Source organism: Thunnus thynnus, chromosome 10, assembly GCF_963924715.1.
Source record: "Thunnus thynnus chromosome 10, fThuThy2.1, whole genome shotgun sequence".
Classification (NCBI taxonomy): Eukaryota; Metazoa; Chordata; class Actinopteri; order Scombriformes; family Scombridae; genus Thunnus; species Thunnus thynnus.
The window spans coordinates 23248683-23265836 of record NC_089526.1 but is presented as its reverse complement, the minus strand read 5'-3'; the positions used below and the strand labels follow the sequence as shown (position 1 = coordinate 23265836).

General features: G+C 41.1%; 1 protein-coding gene across 4 annotated transcripts in view; it reads right to left on the bottom strand.

The window, feature by feature from the left end:
• Window positions 1-17154, bottom strand: part of grb10b (growth factor receptor-bound protein 10b) — a 70730-nt gene that overhangs the window by 18102 nt on the left and 35474 nt on the right. For all 4 annotated transcript variants that reach the window (XM_067602142.1, XM_067602141.1, XM_067602144.1 and 1 more), the window contains exon 5: window positions 16813-16957. In XM_067602142.1, coding sequence (XP_067458243.1) covers window positions 16813-16957 — 145 coding nt within the window. The remainder of the gene's footprint in view (window positions 1-16812; window positions 16958-17154) is intronic.

Below are 17154 nucleotides of genomic sequence, written 5' to 3'. Positions count from 1 at the left end.
CAAAAAAACCTGGAGACTTTTGCACGCACACACGCACTCAAACGCACACAGGCTCACGCACACACTAACCCCCCCCCCCCACCCCTCCTTTTAACTCTGATATTTAATATGGCATCAGACGGACAAAAGCCTTGACACACCCCGTCTGGGAGAGGCGAGAACAGCTTTATGTTGTCCTTGAAGCAAGTTCTGCTTCTTCTTTTTTCCCTACTTTATTCAGGGGAAGGGAGGGTGTGTGTGTGTTTGTACATGTGTGGGTGAGGTATAATTCAGGAATAAGCCCAGTTCCACAGAAGGAAGGAGGAAATAGTGGCAGTCAAAAAGATACAACTTAATTTACTATAGCGGGAAACTTTGAGGAGGGAGGGATGGAGGGAGAGGGGGAGTCTGGAGCTGGGGGAGGGGAGAGAGCGAGAGAGAGAGAGAGAAATGTGTGTATGTGTGTGAATGATTGTACATGCACACAGGCACGTATGTGTGTGTGGGGGGGGTCGGAGAGGGGGGACAGGAGACAGACGTGAGAAGTGAAGGGAAAAAGAGTGGGAAGCAGAGGGAAGTGAGAGAGAGAGACGCTGTCTGATGACACACTACAGCAGAATGTGTAGTATGAATGCTTCCTACTGTTAACTACATATCTAGCCTGCACAGCTGTCTCTCCCACCCGCCCACCCCCTCACTGCCACTGCACTCACACAGCCCGAGACACACACCCTCGCCTACGTCACAGTTAGTCAGCCAGAGGGGAAAGCCCCAAGAAGGCTGCACACATCACATATGCTGCAATACAGGTTTATGTGCAGTGCTGGAATTTTTCAGTTGGTCAATTAGTCAATTGATTTCAATTGATCCAAAATCCAAAGGATTGTTAAGAAAATTTGGGAGAGATTATTTACCTATTCCCACTATTTGGATGTTTAGAAGACAAGAATGATAATCCCATGTCATGGTTTCTGTCGTACCCCTTTCAAACTGGAGCAAGCACTGGTGGAAAACTTCATGTTTGCCAATGACGAAAAGTAAACACACCTTGTAAGACCTGGTCTGGTTTCAGTATGACAGATTCAACATGGGTTTCTATTCATTATAATAACTACAGGATTACATAATCCAGAGATGAGGTAAGCACATTTTATGACATTTCAGAACAGAGTTATAGGAAGTAGTATGTCAATAAAAAGATTTAGATTGACTCCAGGTGACAGGTGACAAAAGCACTCTCCCAGCACAGCAGAGAGCTTGGTTCAAAATCCAGCAGCTTCGGTACTTTTATCTTCACCAAACACCACTAACCACAACTGTTCCAGTGTGGCAGTGTTTGCATATGGGAAGCCAGTGAGGAATCATATTCTTGTACGTGCACAAAAGCAACTACTAACGGTTAGTCAGAGAACCAGTGAAGGGAGGGGTGGGATCTGGGTTAGTGTGAACCTCCAGTCATATTATTTTGCATATTTAGCTTCCAGTAAACCTCAATGAAGCCATGAGAAAGATCATAGTGCAGGAAAAAATACATAACTATGACTATTCCTCCTTGTCTGCCATGTTGAATCTCCAGTGCTTACACAACATCGCAAGAAAAACAGTTTTATTTGATACACAGCATTAAGCTAAACCCTGTTTAATTACATGTTTTATCAGTGGCAAATATGGAGTTATAACTTTTGACCTGGGTCTTATGAGAACAGGAATAGTAAGATCTTTCCAGACAATTATATACATGCTAATTACATGTTCATTGTTCCCTGTAAGACTTTGGGGTTTGTGTGCAAAAGAGATGCATTTATGATCATCTATAGCAAAAAGAGGACACACAATGGGCATGTGAGTTTCTGTGGGGGAGCAATTTCACTCCAAAGATAAGCAGACGCATGCCACTGAGATATGGAATATACAATATGCACATCATGCAAAAGACAGAAGATGCCAACACAAGGTGATAAGAAACTAATACGAGGTGGCTTGAGTGGTGGAGGGAGATATCAGGACTGACAGTGCTGTAGCAGCAGTAGGCACCATGAATCATCAGAAAAGTATCTCCTTGTCACATTATAAAGAGCACCTCTCCAACGTCTTTGACTGTCACTGGTAATTTTAAGAGTCAGATGATACCGATCAGCTGAGGTTATGCATGACTTCAAAGCTTGACTTGCACTAATACAGAGCTCCTCTCTTGTTTTCTGGCAGAGGCTGCCTTCACATACAAACAGATCTAAATGACGAAATGTGGGATAATTTGGGCATGGGCTGATCCTTAATTTGCTGTGGAAATCTTATCTTGCAATGTGGCAATACCATCACACTGCCTTGTGACTGGAAGGAATGAGAAAGCTGAACGAGATGACAGCGGCGTGACACATTTTGACTGACCTACTCTACTTCTTGGTGTTCTTCTTTTAAAGAAGAAGGCAGGCAAATGTGAGAATGAAAGAGAAACGCAAGAGGAAACAGAAAGGAGCAAAGAAAAAAGAAAGAGAAAGAGAAAGAAAGAAAGAAAGAAAGAGAAAGAAAAAGAGAAAGCAAGAAAGAAAGAAAGAAAGAAAGCAAGAAAGAAAGAAAGAAAGAAAGAAAGAAAGAAAGAAAGAAAGAAAGAAAGAAAGAAAGAAATTACTCATTTATTATTCTACGGCTTTTAAGTGTGTTCTCATTTAGATGGAGGAGCAGAGCAGAGCAGGGCCTCTCAACCTCTCTGATGACTCAGGTCTGATAACTGCCCTGTGATGTAATCCCCTAGGGATAGATAGAGCTTCAAGCAACACACACACTCCATCAGACACCCAGGCACCCAGATGTGCTCACTTACATAGATGCATTGCACACAGTCACAAAGACACAGCTGCAGTGCACATATATGCATATTGTGAGGCATGCACATGACATGGGTGTCCACATGCACGCACACACACACACATAATCCTCTCACAGACACACACAAAGACAGCTAGACTGAAACTAGGCATAAATAGACAAAGAAAAAGTAAACTGCACTGTATGAGAACTTGCTTTGTGCAAACTGAAGTATGTACACAAGCGTGTGTGTGCACGCCCAGCGGCTTGCATGCATCCATGTCTGTGCTCGGAGAATTGGCTGCTGTTCTATAAATAGTTCCACTGGTATTACGTACACATTACAAACCATTACATCAGATAGGAATTACTGTGGCAGATTACGATTCTAAAAGACTATTAGACATTAGGCATACAAGGCTGCACACACATTAGGATCTATTACATGGGGGCGATGTTGTGAAGCACTTGAAAAAGAATTGCACACTGGATAACAGCTGCACCAGTGAGAGGAATGTCAGCGTGAGTAAATCAGCAGAAGCATCATGAAAACAAAAATGCAAATCACAGTAGTAAACTTTTTCGACAGTGTCAGAATGCCGTCCATAACTTTGAACAGCTGCCTCCAGTGTCTTGCCACAACACATATTCACATGCAAATTCAACACTGACATCAGCTCCCATGTCAACCCTTCCTGGAACATTGAAGCAACTGGGAAATGGGAAAATTCTTTCCGATTAACACGCCCAGGGACTTTCTTGCCCTGAGTTGAGCCTTTAGGCAATTTTTGTATCCTTTGCAACTGGCCTACCCTAACCTTAACCACAACCTTTAAATGAACCTTAACCATATATTACCTCAACATCCGATTGGCTGAGCTTGCTGGTGACAGGATGCAGCCTTGCAAGAAGTTTTGCCTGACAGGCAATATTTGGAGGAAAAAAAGTGAATCTTGCTGTATTCTCATACATCCACTCATTATATAGTGGGTTAGAAATAAAATAATGATTCTAAAGAGATTGGGGAAACTTGCCTATGAAATGTATTTGGCATGATATTGGTTAATGATATCTTGTGATTTCAGTAGACATTAGATTATTGAAAATGAATTTTCAATGAAAATGAAATGTAATGAAAACCAGATTGTATGTTCATGCAAAGTAAAGGATATGGCACTGGCTTGGTCCAGGATACAAAACAGATATTGAGTTATTATTCCAAAAGAACCAAGTCATAAAAGATTGCAAGCTTTCAATGTAAACAGATCCAGTTGTGTTCAGAGTGAATAACTGACATAAACTTGATGTTTCTGGGATTCATTTTAGATAACTTTATGCTTTATTTCCTTTAACAATGACACACAATGTGGTGCTGCCAAGGCTTCACAGTAAAGTTTATTGCATAAAAGCACTTTTCCTGTATATGATAACTCACAAGATGTTGACTTTAAGCAGGCCATCAGTCACCCCCCGCAACTGTCAACATTTAGCTATATCTGCTCCAGCTTTCTCTGGTTGAAAAAAAAACAAACCCCAAAAAAACCCCATACATGTTGCCAGAAAAGAACTGTAGCCATTGATAAGCTGATTTGGCTCACACGACCCTCCCCAGCTTCATATTCCCATTAACAAGTGGCCTCTGTAAAGGCCCTCTAACTGTAATGTGGTGCTGTGTGTGGTCCAGGCCGCCCGTGGAAGCTGACGTCCTGATGATGAGATGGAGACACAAAAACCTGAATGGGCCTCAGACAATTGGCCGTCCCCATTGAGCGCCTGTAGTCAGCAGGAGTGGGAGGCACTTGCCAAGAAAACTCTGCTGACTCATGAGGAAGGGACGGTGAACTGTCCCTTGTCATCCAATTACCGCGTCAAATTAAGACCCAAGACATAGAGGCCTATCTGGGCTCAGCGAAGCAAAAGAAGGCAGAAAGGGATTTAGTGGTCAGGGGGCAGAGAGAGGGAAAAGGGAGGGAGGAAAGGAGGGGGAGAAGAGAGAGGGAGGGATGGTATAGAAAGGGAGATGTACAGAGAGAGAAACGTAGGAGGAAAAGGCTCTCAGTGCTCAATACAAAGTCATGTACAGTGGCAGGTTGCCATCTCTGCAACTGTGCAGCCATGCATCAGACCACATACTGTATATCGGGTAGTTAGGTAGCCCACAGAGCCTGCTCTGTCTGTAAACAATGGAGTCTTAACACCCACTTAGGCTCAGAAAGTTGTAGGTTGAAAGATTCTGGAGCTGAGCCGGGGTCAAATTTAATTAGCAATGCCGGTCAGATGCCACACATTCAGGTCAGACATTTGGACGAGCCATAAATTATATTATGTATCTATCACAACAGGCAAATGTTAGGTATCTGAAGGTAGAGGCAAATTAATGCATCTATTTTCAGTTAAATAGTGGTTGGAGTGCAAACTGGCAGGAAAATAAGGGAAGAAGAAGAATATTTTGCATTCAACCACTAAACCAAATGAAGATAAAAAGAGAGCAGATGTGTGTATAACAAATGTCAAAGTGCAAAAAGAGTTTGCACACCGAAATCTGTCTGAATTTTCAGAGAGTTTCATCCAAATTATTTAATAATTTACATTAGATTTAAATAATTTGAATTCTGCAACAGAGTATTACCAGTTGATTGAAAGGTGAAACATATCCTTGTTTGATTAAAACAGAGTTGCACATTCACAGTATCTGCAAACACACCTTTTAGATGCCATCTCGACAGGGTTATGATTATGCAAGAACCTTCTCTCCTCTGTTTACCCTGGCTACATGCTGAGATACATCCTGCGAGGAGCCAAATATTTTACCAACAGGAGTAAAAGTGGGAGCGGATGCTTAATTGTTCACCAGGGCTGATTGCCAGAAAACCCTGGGTAGCAAATGTCCTTTCAGACCACTGCCGATTTGGAGCCATTGTCCAATTACAGCAGGAGGGCACAAGGAGGGGGCAGGGGAATTGGGAATGGGCAAACAAAGGATGACATCACTGGCATGATTTTGGCAGTACATGGTCCACTGGTTGTATGGCAAGCAGTGGTGGTGTTGCACTGTGGCCTCATACTGAATGTAAGACAAAGTTTAGATTTTTCTTTTTTTTATAGATTTGTTTTTTTTTAAATTAGCTAAAACTTTCAAACTGCAGCTGGTATAAACTGCACAAAATCACTGTAACCAGCTGTAAAAGTTGTGTGATTAAAATTCAAGACTATAATAAAGATATTGAACAAAAGAACAATACCAAAAGTAAATGGAAGAAAAGAAAAGAGACATTACAGCAGAAAGGGAAATCATCTAGAGGTCCCTGTGTCCCTTTGGTAAAACGATGAACACTAGCATCACAGGCAGCTGCAGTACAAACAACCATTTCCCATTCAAAGAAATTACAGTACTGTATGTGCCACAGTTCTGTACAAACTGTCCCCAATAACTATGAGTTTTCTCTGGAGATGCCAAGATCACACTCTCTTCTGTCTGTCACTCTCTCTCTCTTTATCTCTCTCCTGACACAAATCCAAATGCCAGCTCTGTGAGTCAGGTCGCTTGTCTTGTCTTTGTCTCCTAATTCCTCTGATGGGAGTCTTTTAGCAATCAAACTTGGCCCTCAATATAAAGCTGAGGGTCATAGCTACGAGGTGTAACTTCACTTTTTTCTCTCTCCTTCTTTTGCCTGTTTCCTGTCTGATTTTTTTAAAACTTTAAATAAAAAAGGGCTTTTCCACCCTCCTTGTTATTCTTCAAAGGTTTTGTGACAATCAAGTAAGGAGAAAAAAATACATTAGCAAGATGAACATTTCCTCTCTTTTCCCTCTCATCTTTGTCTGAGCTTTTTACCTTGAGTTGTTTCTCCTTGATTTGAATCCAAAAATAGTTGCACTTTAACATATGTTAACGTCTGTAGTAATCTAATTAATTTGTTGAATGATACAGAAGTACTTTCAAACTTTCTAAAAGAATGAACACATTGATAGCAGATAATTAATTAGTTTCCTGTTGTACATGCTTGATGAGTAACGCAGTAACAAAATAATCAAATAAAAAGGTACTAATTATTGCTGTTTTTAAAAGCTTTTTCATTTCTCATTATCATCCTTCCTATTTCTTCACTCCTTTTCACAGCAGTTGCTTCAGAAATCTGAGCTGTCCTACTTTCCCTGAGAGAGAGAGAGAGAGAGAGAGAGAGAGAGAGACGGAGACAGAGGGAAGGCAGAGAGAGAGAGAGAGAGATGCAGTCTCCATGACCTACATGAGTCCAGCAGCTCTGCTCAGCTTTGGCCAGATGAAATGCCTACAGGCAGCAACACATTGCTCTCTTTGTGAAACACATGGACACACACAAACCCAGACACAAGTATATACACTTGTACTCACGCACACATGGGGGTACATGAGCAGGCACGCACACAAAAACACAAAGAAAATATTGCACTAAAAAGGTGTTTTACAAAGCTTCTTTTTCAAATGTGTGACCTTAGCAAAGTTTGTTGTCGTAAACTAATAGTTATTATAATATTCTGACATCTAAACTAATTATTAGTTAGCCAAAGGTAGATAAATGCACATGTGCACACAGGATACTCTGACAATCTTACAAAGACAGAGACAGAGCAACGAACGAACGCTATCAGGGATTCCCATTAGCTGCAGGAGTAATGGGATCTCGCCCTATTAGCTGGGTGAAAGTTGTAGCTTCTAATCTTACACTGCCTGCCTACTGGGACAAGGAATGGAGGATGGACCGTTAAAGGTGCATCGTCCCTCAATGTCTGGGTGGTCCAGTCATGCTCCCAAGAAAAGACATTTATTTAATTTAACTATATACAGGATTATTTATTAATAATGTTCTCATATTTAAGGCTTTTGGTTTCCTACCATTACCTTGATGAAGAATTTAACATGCTCAGAATAGGATTCCCTCATTAATATATCGCTGGAAAATGAACTGTGATGACATAATTCAATGCCGGGCAGTATCTAGTAGCTGCCCGTCAGACTGTCTATGCTTCATTTCCCATCACACATCTGGAATTGTACTGTATTAATCAGTTTTCCAATCTTTTTGGCTTGTGACGCAGGACCAAAGCTGGAGTGCAGGACCAAACAAGTTCACCCAATGCTGATTAAGCCTATCATTTCCAGGTAAATCTCTCTGTATTTTGCAATCTGTGGTGAAATTCCTACACTAAGGCACTGGTAGTGATGTGTTTACATCAGCCAAAAATGCCACAATTTCCACTGGCTGAGCTGGCTAACTTCCTGTTTAGCCCTCCGCTAACTTGAGGGATAAAACAATTTAATTATGCGGCTCTTCCTGACTTTCCAAATGTTATTGGACTGAATGGATCAAATTATGATAATGAAATGAGTCATTTTGCAGGGGTTGTGATGCTCAAAACAATTTATCCACTGTTTTACAGCCGCAACAGTAGCAACATGCACCAGCTCACACATATACTAATACAACTGTAGTTAACTTCTATTTACTCTCACTGCCAGAAGGGGGAGACAAAAGCTCTGCACTGCAGGTTTAAAAAAAACATCTCAAATGTCACCTTGTTACCCCTCATCACCCATTGCGTGATTTTTCACCTTTGTTTTAGTTAAACATTACTTGTGAAGATTAGATTTAAGTCTGAAAAAATAATAGTTTAATAGTTTAAATATGTTTTACTTCTTCTCTACTACCAGATTTATCTTGTGACTCTTTTTGGGTGTCCTAAACCCCAGGTTGGGAACCACTGATTTAGGCCAACTGAACTATTGCTTCCGCGTTTTTGCACAGCTTAGTTCACCACACTCAAATCTCTTGAAATTGGGTCACAATTGTGGGTGTTATGGTCTTTTTTGCAGCAACATGTTTGACAGCACATTAAGTTTTTGAGATATTTTTTGTAAAGCTATGTGTTTTTCTTTTCCCAGGGTCACCATGCTGCTGCAGTGTTTCTATTATGTACTATAGCAACCTGTGACTAATCATTTGTTAAATAGCATAATCGTATCAGCGAGTCTCTGTTGATGGTGTTGTACTATTTAAGCAGTGACAGTGTATGTTTTAATGCATAATCACTACAGTTGGAATTTATTTAGACTGCAGGCTATCATGTTGTGTTCATTATCACATGCAGTTTTCTGCTACAGTGTAGGCGCTGGATGTTAGCTGCAGATGGCTTTAGTGTTTGCAGTGATGTCGACCTATTTTTTTTACTGGAAGCATGTAAGGTAATTTAGCATGTAAGGATAATTTTATGCCAATATAGTATTTTGTGTCAAAGAGTTGGTCAAAATAAGTTCCTCTTAGATTGTCTTCATGGTGCTGGAACTTTTTTGCAACAATGTGTGGCTCACAGTATCTCACTTATTATCTAAGCAACGGAGTCAGCAATATTCAAATTCACAAACAAATTTTCACATAACCACAACGGTCTTTATGCATGAGCTATGAGATGTTGATATTTTACAAAGTGGCTTTGTCCAATGCCAATGTTGAATTCTTATTTATTTAAACAGAGCCATTACTCAGACTAATCATGCAGGCCTATACCTTATTATTCAACAACAGGCCATGTGTTTGTGTGCATGTGTGTCTCTGTGGCAGTAGCAAGTTTAGCTAGCAGGTCGAGGCATGTTTCCATTTAGCAGCGGGGGATAAATATGGCCCCGACACATGAGATGTTCCAGACTCAACCACAACCTGCCTGGCTCTCTTCCAGGTAGCATTTGTTCAACAGCAGCCAAACAATTTGTATTTCACAGTACTGAACGCTGCAAATCCACTCAGTCACTCAATGCATTTATGTACCTGCATATGTTGGCGTGTGTGTGTCTGCGTGATAGTGAGAAAGAGAGCAGGGACAGGTATGCTGACAAAGCCTTACTGTACTGCCTGCATGCTCTCTTTACCTCTGCCACAACGAGCATCAGATAACATGCAAGTGTGTGTGTGTGTCTGTGTGTGTGTGTGTGTGTGCATGGTCTGACTTAGCCTACCTTTGGGGACACATTTCAGACTCAAGACCAGTTAATTGGGGACAGCTTGTCCACTTGGGGACAAAAGCCATGTCCCCAATTGGGAAAAAGATGATTTTTGGGTCAGTGGTTAAGGTTAGGGTTAGTTTCAGGTTAGAGTAAGGGTTAGGCAAGTAGTGGTTATGATTAGGGTTAGAGTCTCCAGGAAATGAATGTAAGTCTATGTAATGTCCCCAAAAGTGACTTAAGTAAACATGATAGAGAGAGAGAGAAAGAGAGTGTGAGTTTGTGTGTGTGTGTGTGTGTGTGCTTTGGGCTCAGAGACTAGATGTAATGTTAGGAATAATGAGGCCAACAGGCAGGCATGCATCAAATATACACACATGGATGCACACATGCACAAGCTCAATAAAGCATCCAGTTTGAGCGCATTATTTATATTCACATCAGTTACAAATAATCACAAAGACGTAAACAACCCAAGTGGCATAAACAGTACAAATCACACACATGCACACGCACACCACAAACTAACTAAACGTGACTAGCCGGTGATTATAAAATAGAGCAAGTGTCTGTGTGTGTATGTGTGTGTTCCATGTTTCACTTTAAGATCCATTTAAAAGCAGGCTGGCTGTTGGAAGAGTGAGCCAGCAGATTTCTGGCGCTGTGTCACTTTGATCTCCGCACAGTGCGGCCTGCAGAACACATCAGTGCTACAATGAGAAGCAGAGCGCACACACATAAACATACTACCAGATGCACACCAACTCACAAGTATCCCCGCTTGTAAAGACCAACATACATACATTAGGAAACACACACATGCACACATTATACCGAACCTCCCCACAAACACTTTCTTACCTTTACATACGCACACACTTATGCACACACACCCTCAGACGTTCCCACACATGGAGGCCAACAGTTTGGGCATCGACAGCATTCCATTCTGCTGTTGCGTTTACAGTGGAAAAATCTGCTCTTTGACCCGGAGTATTTCCAACATTTCCAACTGGAAGGAGGCAGCCAGGGAATGCCATGCTTCAGCGCTAAGAGAGCGAGAGGAGGGATGGATCGATGCCCATCACTTGTACCGGGTGTTTCTAGTTTAGTAAATCCTGCTGCCCTCTTTACAGAGAATGGATGCTTCAAGTATTCATTGTGTAAAAACTGTTTTGTTAAGTCGATAAACCACTGGTACTTTGAAGCACTTTACTGTGAAGTGACTTCACTCTTTAAAGCTGCTCTAGTCGATATTTTTATATTAAAGGACGGGTTCACAATTCTTCAAATCTGATTTAAAATAATAGTCAGGTGCCCAAATGATGATTGAAATAGGGTTTTCTTGCTGTAATCATTCCTCCTGTTCATACTGGCCATTAGAAGATCCCTTAATAATGCACTTACAATGTAAGTGATGGGGGTCAAAATCCACAGTCCTTCTTCCTTGCAAAAATGGATTTAAAAGTTTATATAAACCTAATATGAAGCTTCAGCCATCCAAATTAGTGAAATCAAGTTTTCAAGTTCAAAGACTTTTAAAGTCCAGTTTAGTGCCAAAGTCCCTGTTTTTGTTACTATACTTCTACCACAGCTCAACAGGGAAACACTGTCTGAAATAGAAAGAGGAAATTCTATGCTAAAAAGAATGTAAATGTGGCAGATATCCACTAGATATGACTAACTCAGTCTGTTGAAGCCTCATATAAGCTTCAGATAAACTTTTAAATGCATTTTTTCACAAAATGACTGTGTGGACACACTGTAGATTTTGGCCCCCATCACTTCTATTGAAAGCACATCTGAAGGGGATCTTTTAATAGTCAGTATGAACAGTAGGGAAAGATTATAGCATTGAAAAATTGTGAACATATCCTTAACAAAAGGATCAAGTGACTCTGTATAATGTGAAAGGTTAGTAATGACATACCCATAAGGAGTTATTTGAGTGAGCATATGCAGCATTCATATTCTCCAGCATCTCAGAAGTAATGATGATATTTAAGATCTTTTAAGTGTGTGATTATCATACTTGATTTAATTCATGTTCAGTATTACACAATCCTTACACAGTTATGCATTTAGGTCGCTTAAGTTCTACAAAAACTGAAAATGGAGGTTGCCAACATGATGAGCTCATCGTGTCATTTATACTTCAGTACATTACACGTGATACCGACAGCATTCACAAAAAGCTATTTTGATAAGTATGTGTCACAGCTTTGAAAACTTCCTGGATCAACTAGAGGCACAGTTGTGGTGACAGAGAGAGAGAGAGAGAGACAGAGAGAGGTGAGGAAAAGTAAGATGAGGTGGAAAAACACCACCATCATTGGAGTAATTTTAATCATCTCTTGAGGGATACCGTAGCACAGCAGATTCCAAGAATATGATCCAGATAAGAATTAGACAGAAAAGGATACTTAGAAAGACCTCAGCTGCTGAACATACTGAAAATACAGAAAATGAAGAAGCATAGTGCGTTACAGCTGATTAGAGCCGTTATAGGAAACAAATATGTAAGAATGTGTGTAGGTGTGTAGAAATGTATTCTATATATTTATATTCTGTGATTTACAAATAGAGGCAAAACCTACAGAGGTATGTGCAGCACATGCAGATTCGCTTTTCACCATCAAATGATAGATGGAAGCAGCACGCACAGATCACTGCGAACATGCAGTATTATTTATGTTCAAAAGATATGTACAGAATGCTTATGTATGTACACAGTACATCCTGTATCCTGAATATGATAATGTGCTGCACATATCTCTGTACATGTGGAATTATACTATAAATAGGTGCTTAACCCTGAACATCTTTGCACACTTAGCTGTATCTACTTTCAAATGCTGCAAACGCATAATGTAAACAAGTACAATATTTGCACAACCCTGGACATATTTATATAATGTATTTCTCCTACTGTAAAATGGTGATTTGATTGTTAATGCTACAAAGCATTAAGAGATGCTAGATAGATACAGAAAACTGCATGATACAAACAGCGGAATCATTAATTCATATTAAAACTAGTGCAACCGGACATGCTGGCACTGAGCACCAACAGCCCATTTGCTAGCATTAATAAACAGTGCCAACCCCACCTCCACTGCTCGTCTGGCACTACGCTCTATTTTAGGCCTCTTACTTCACCATGTGTGAATAAGTATTCATCGAGTGAGCTAAATTGTTACTGGACACACTGCACAGTACTCCTGCCTACCAAAAGGTCAACTGGAATATGAACTGAACTAAAAGTTAGGGGGAGAGGACAAAGAGGTGGAGGGATGACAGAGAAACACTTGTGACAGACGGAAAGATAAACACTGACATACTGTTCAAGACACACAGAGATAGACAGACCAACAGAAAGATAATGAGACACAGACCAGAGAGGCAAAGACAGGCCGTGGGGATCCTGCCATACCATAGAGCACAGTGAGCTACAGGACATCCAGTCCAAGTACAGTAAATCCAACAAAATCTGGCAACCCAGTGATCAAATCAGTGTTCCCACACTAGAACGACTGGGGCAGCGATGGGAACACAGTGTCCAAGTAAGTACATAACAGCACTCTCTATTGCACTACGGAGCACAGACTGTCAAAACCTAGACTGAGAAAATTAATGGATATACTGGCTAACTGCCTTGCATTCACAGGCTTCTTATAGGTTTTTCCATTGCACGACATGGATTACACAGGCCAGGATCCTAGTATTTTCTTAAGTGTAGAGTGGTTGTAATACCTGCTTTTTGGCCCATTAGCTGTACCCACATTCTGTCTGTAGTAATCCTTAGCAGGCATAGGAAGTCAGTTAAATAAGGATATGTGACCATCTGTGCACACTTTGACACATACCAAACTGGACTGGCACCATTACTCATAGATGGCAGCTTCCTAGTATGATGTCATTAACCATCCTGTAGCACCAAAACGGAAATGTGTTTATTCCAACTTAGCCTTAAAAGTTTCTATGATGCTTCACTTCAGAACAGCAGCTTAATCCTTAAATTTGGCACATCTGGACAGTACAAACCAAAACATTATTTAATATGCTCTTTATTTCTATTCATTTAAAATCACTCAACATACTGCAAATCTATTTTAGATTTTCCCCTTTAAGAGTGCACAGCTAAGAAGACAAGCTGGCGAGAGGAGGGTTAGGAGTGGAGAAATGGAGGGAGACAGGAGGGAGAGGAGAGTGGAGGAAAGTGAGGTAATTGGGAATCATATGGCCATGTCAAACAGCTTGCCCAGTGATTCCTGACAGCCCTGCGCTGCATCCTCATGCCTCCTGCACGGAGGCCAAGGAGTGAGCTAAGGAGGAAAAGAGGGACAGAAGTACGAGTCTGTCAGAGAGCGCCCCGGAGGTCGGAAAATTCAGTAAACTAAACAGAAAAACTTCTCAACAGCAAGCTGGCTGACTGGGCTGGATGTTTGGAGGGCAGGGAGAAGGGTAGATAGAGAGAGACTGACAAAAAAATGGAACAAAAAAAGAGCACATATGGTTAAAATGATTAAGGTCAGGGGTCGTGGTGAGTGGGCTGGGAGCAATAATTTACCTGCTCACCATCCCTCTTGTCAAACCCTGATCGGATCACCCACTCCTCCTCCGAACCACTCACAAGGGAGAAATTATGTGTTTGTGAGAAAGCAATGTTACTGCTGTTCCCCACGCCTCTGAAGCTGGAACCCAGCCGCACATGTGTGTGATGAGACGGCTCTGCGGGAGGCTTTTTTCAGTGGAAAGGTGCTGAATTGAATTTCCACTGAGGAACAACCACAATGAGAAATACTTTCCATTGCCATCAACAATGGACAGACACTGCCAATGCTGTAAATAGTTTACAGAACTCACAAAGACAAACAGGCAGACTTGAGTGCAAACACACAAACACACATGCATCTAAAAAACAAATAGACCCATAGGCATGGATGGGTGCACAGCACACTCACACAAGTTTACACGAGTGCGTGCACAGTAAACACACACAAGGAATTCAATTTTCCACGGCTCTTTCTCAGAATTATTGCATAAGTTTGGCGGTCCATGCAAAACAAAAGCAGTAAAATCTTTGTTTCCCCCTATATCTATACAGTTTACCTTTACAGGCGCGTTTAAGATTTAGTACATTTAGTGAGCAGATGTATGGCAACGCTTCAACGAATGATGTAAAACTTATTTTCTACACTCTATGCTTGTATTCTTACTTTTTAATATGATTTAAAACTCTTGTGACTCAACTCCATTAAAAAATGGTCAAAGCTTTCTTGCATGACACACATTTTATGATGAAATGAAAACTGCACATCTTCAAAAAAACAGTAAAGCAATGGAGTATCTGCTCACTGGAACACTTATTTTCAGGTCTCCTCAGTATGACAGAAGAAAACAGAAATGTTATATTGAAATGATGCTAGGTAGAGCACTACATAAATGCTCTCTGCTCCATTAATCGAGAGGCCATGAGGCCATGACTGCAATCAATGTCAAAGGCAGAGTTAGTGGTTCCAGACAGAGCGGAGTAGCTCAAAAAAGCAAAGCTGGTCAGACCTGGATCAGCTTTACAGATCACCTACGCACACTTTTACCGGTATTTCATTATCTGATTACTTTAAAATCACAGAAATATATTAACCTCTGCTGCTAATCTACAACTCCCCCGCACCTCCGCCAATCCCCCGCACCATTTCCTGGTCTATACAGCGCTCTTAACAGGCCGTCTGGGAATTCAAAAACAACAACATTCCCGTCCCGAGCAGGTCACTCAGTCTAATAAATTGGTTTCTGAATATTTACCAGACATGCCTGCTTTACTTATACAGCAGCCAAAGTTATGTCACAGCTAGTAATTCAAAGTCAAACTCATAACCATTTAGTGAGACATTAATTTTTGACCTATTTACCTTACAAACTAAGATTTGCCATGCAGTGTTGAATTTATGCCACAGCTAGTAATTCAAATCTACCACATTCCCACACAGAAAGAAACAGCTTTCCCACTCATGAAGACTTAGAATGAAATTTAATCTTCCAAGGCTTAGTCCAACATTAACCATTTAGAGCTTTATTTATGTCACAGATGGTAATTCAAATCCACAACTTCCCAACTTCTCAAACACTTACTGGATTCCACAGGTTTCTCAATGCATAGAGTGATTTATGAGCTGATGTGTGAGAAAGCAAAGCTGGTCATATTAAACTCAGACTATGATCTGGTATCATGAGAGCCATGACCAGAACAGGCTAGGATCATAGCCAGGCAGAGTATTTATGAGAAATAGTCCGCCCTCACATTACTGTAAACTGGCATGTTACTGTAACCAGCATTGGCTGGCCCCATATGAAGATCATTAATGGTGCAAGATGGAGAGACTCTGACTTCCAGGAATAGACACACCAGTCCCTAAATCTTTGTCAATGCATGAGCACACAAATGTAAACAGGCACAGGCAGACGCACAGAAATGTATCCAAGTACACATGCACACACACGCTCTCTCAGTCTCCTCCTCCAATCTCCACCTCATTCTTTTTTTTTTTTCAAACAAAGCCACAAACCCTTTGGAGCACACACATGTACTGTACAAATCAGTGCCATCACATGCAAGCAATCAACATGCCTCAGATGAGCAAAACACGGGGCAGATGTAGGGCAGGAAAATTCCTAAATGCTTATGTCCAACACACAGTTGACCACTAAGTGAACTGATTTATGATATTCAAATTCTGCATCCTTCAAAACAAGAAACTTGAGTCATACAGACTTCAGTTATATATAAGTAAATATATAAGTAAATCAAAATCTGCTCTGTTTTACTGCAGATGTCTCATATCCTGTTTTTCAAAGGATTGAGCATCCGAGAAGGTCATACTGTATGTAGATAATGTTTTGCATCCACATCCACCACATCAAATTATAACGCAGAGCTAAATATTAAACCCACATGAAAGCCCTGCTGGGAAAACTAAACTGGGTTTCCGAAAAGAGATGAAGTTTCAACAACGTGACGCTGGTGTCGCCGTCTTTGTGGGGTTTTGACTTACATATTTGCCAGTAGAGGGTTCTCCAGGAGGTAGGGACCCAGGACTGAGGACAGGTGAACTTGCTGGACTGCAGAGCTCAGGAAAGGGATTCGGGATGGCCGGGAGAGATGATGTCCTCAGCTGCTGCTCCTCCTCCTGCAGCCGCCTGGAAGATGGAAAACGGACAAAGAAACAGTGATGCTGTGGTGGTGAAGAGTGGCCCGATGCTGTGAACATGCTTTGTGGTATTGCCTTGTGTTCACTACATATAAGAGCAAAAATATTAACTGAAGTCTGAGGTCATGACCTGGGACAGCCTCTGAAATAGATATAGCTATGGGAGAACTTTGAGATGAAACCCGC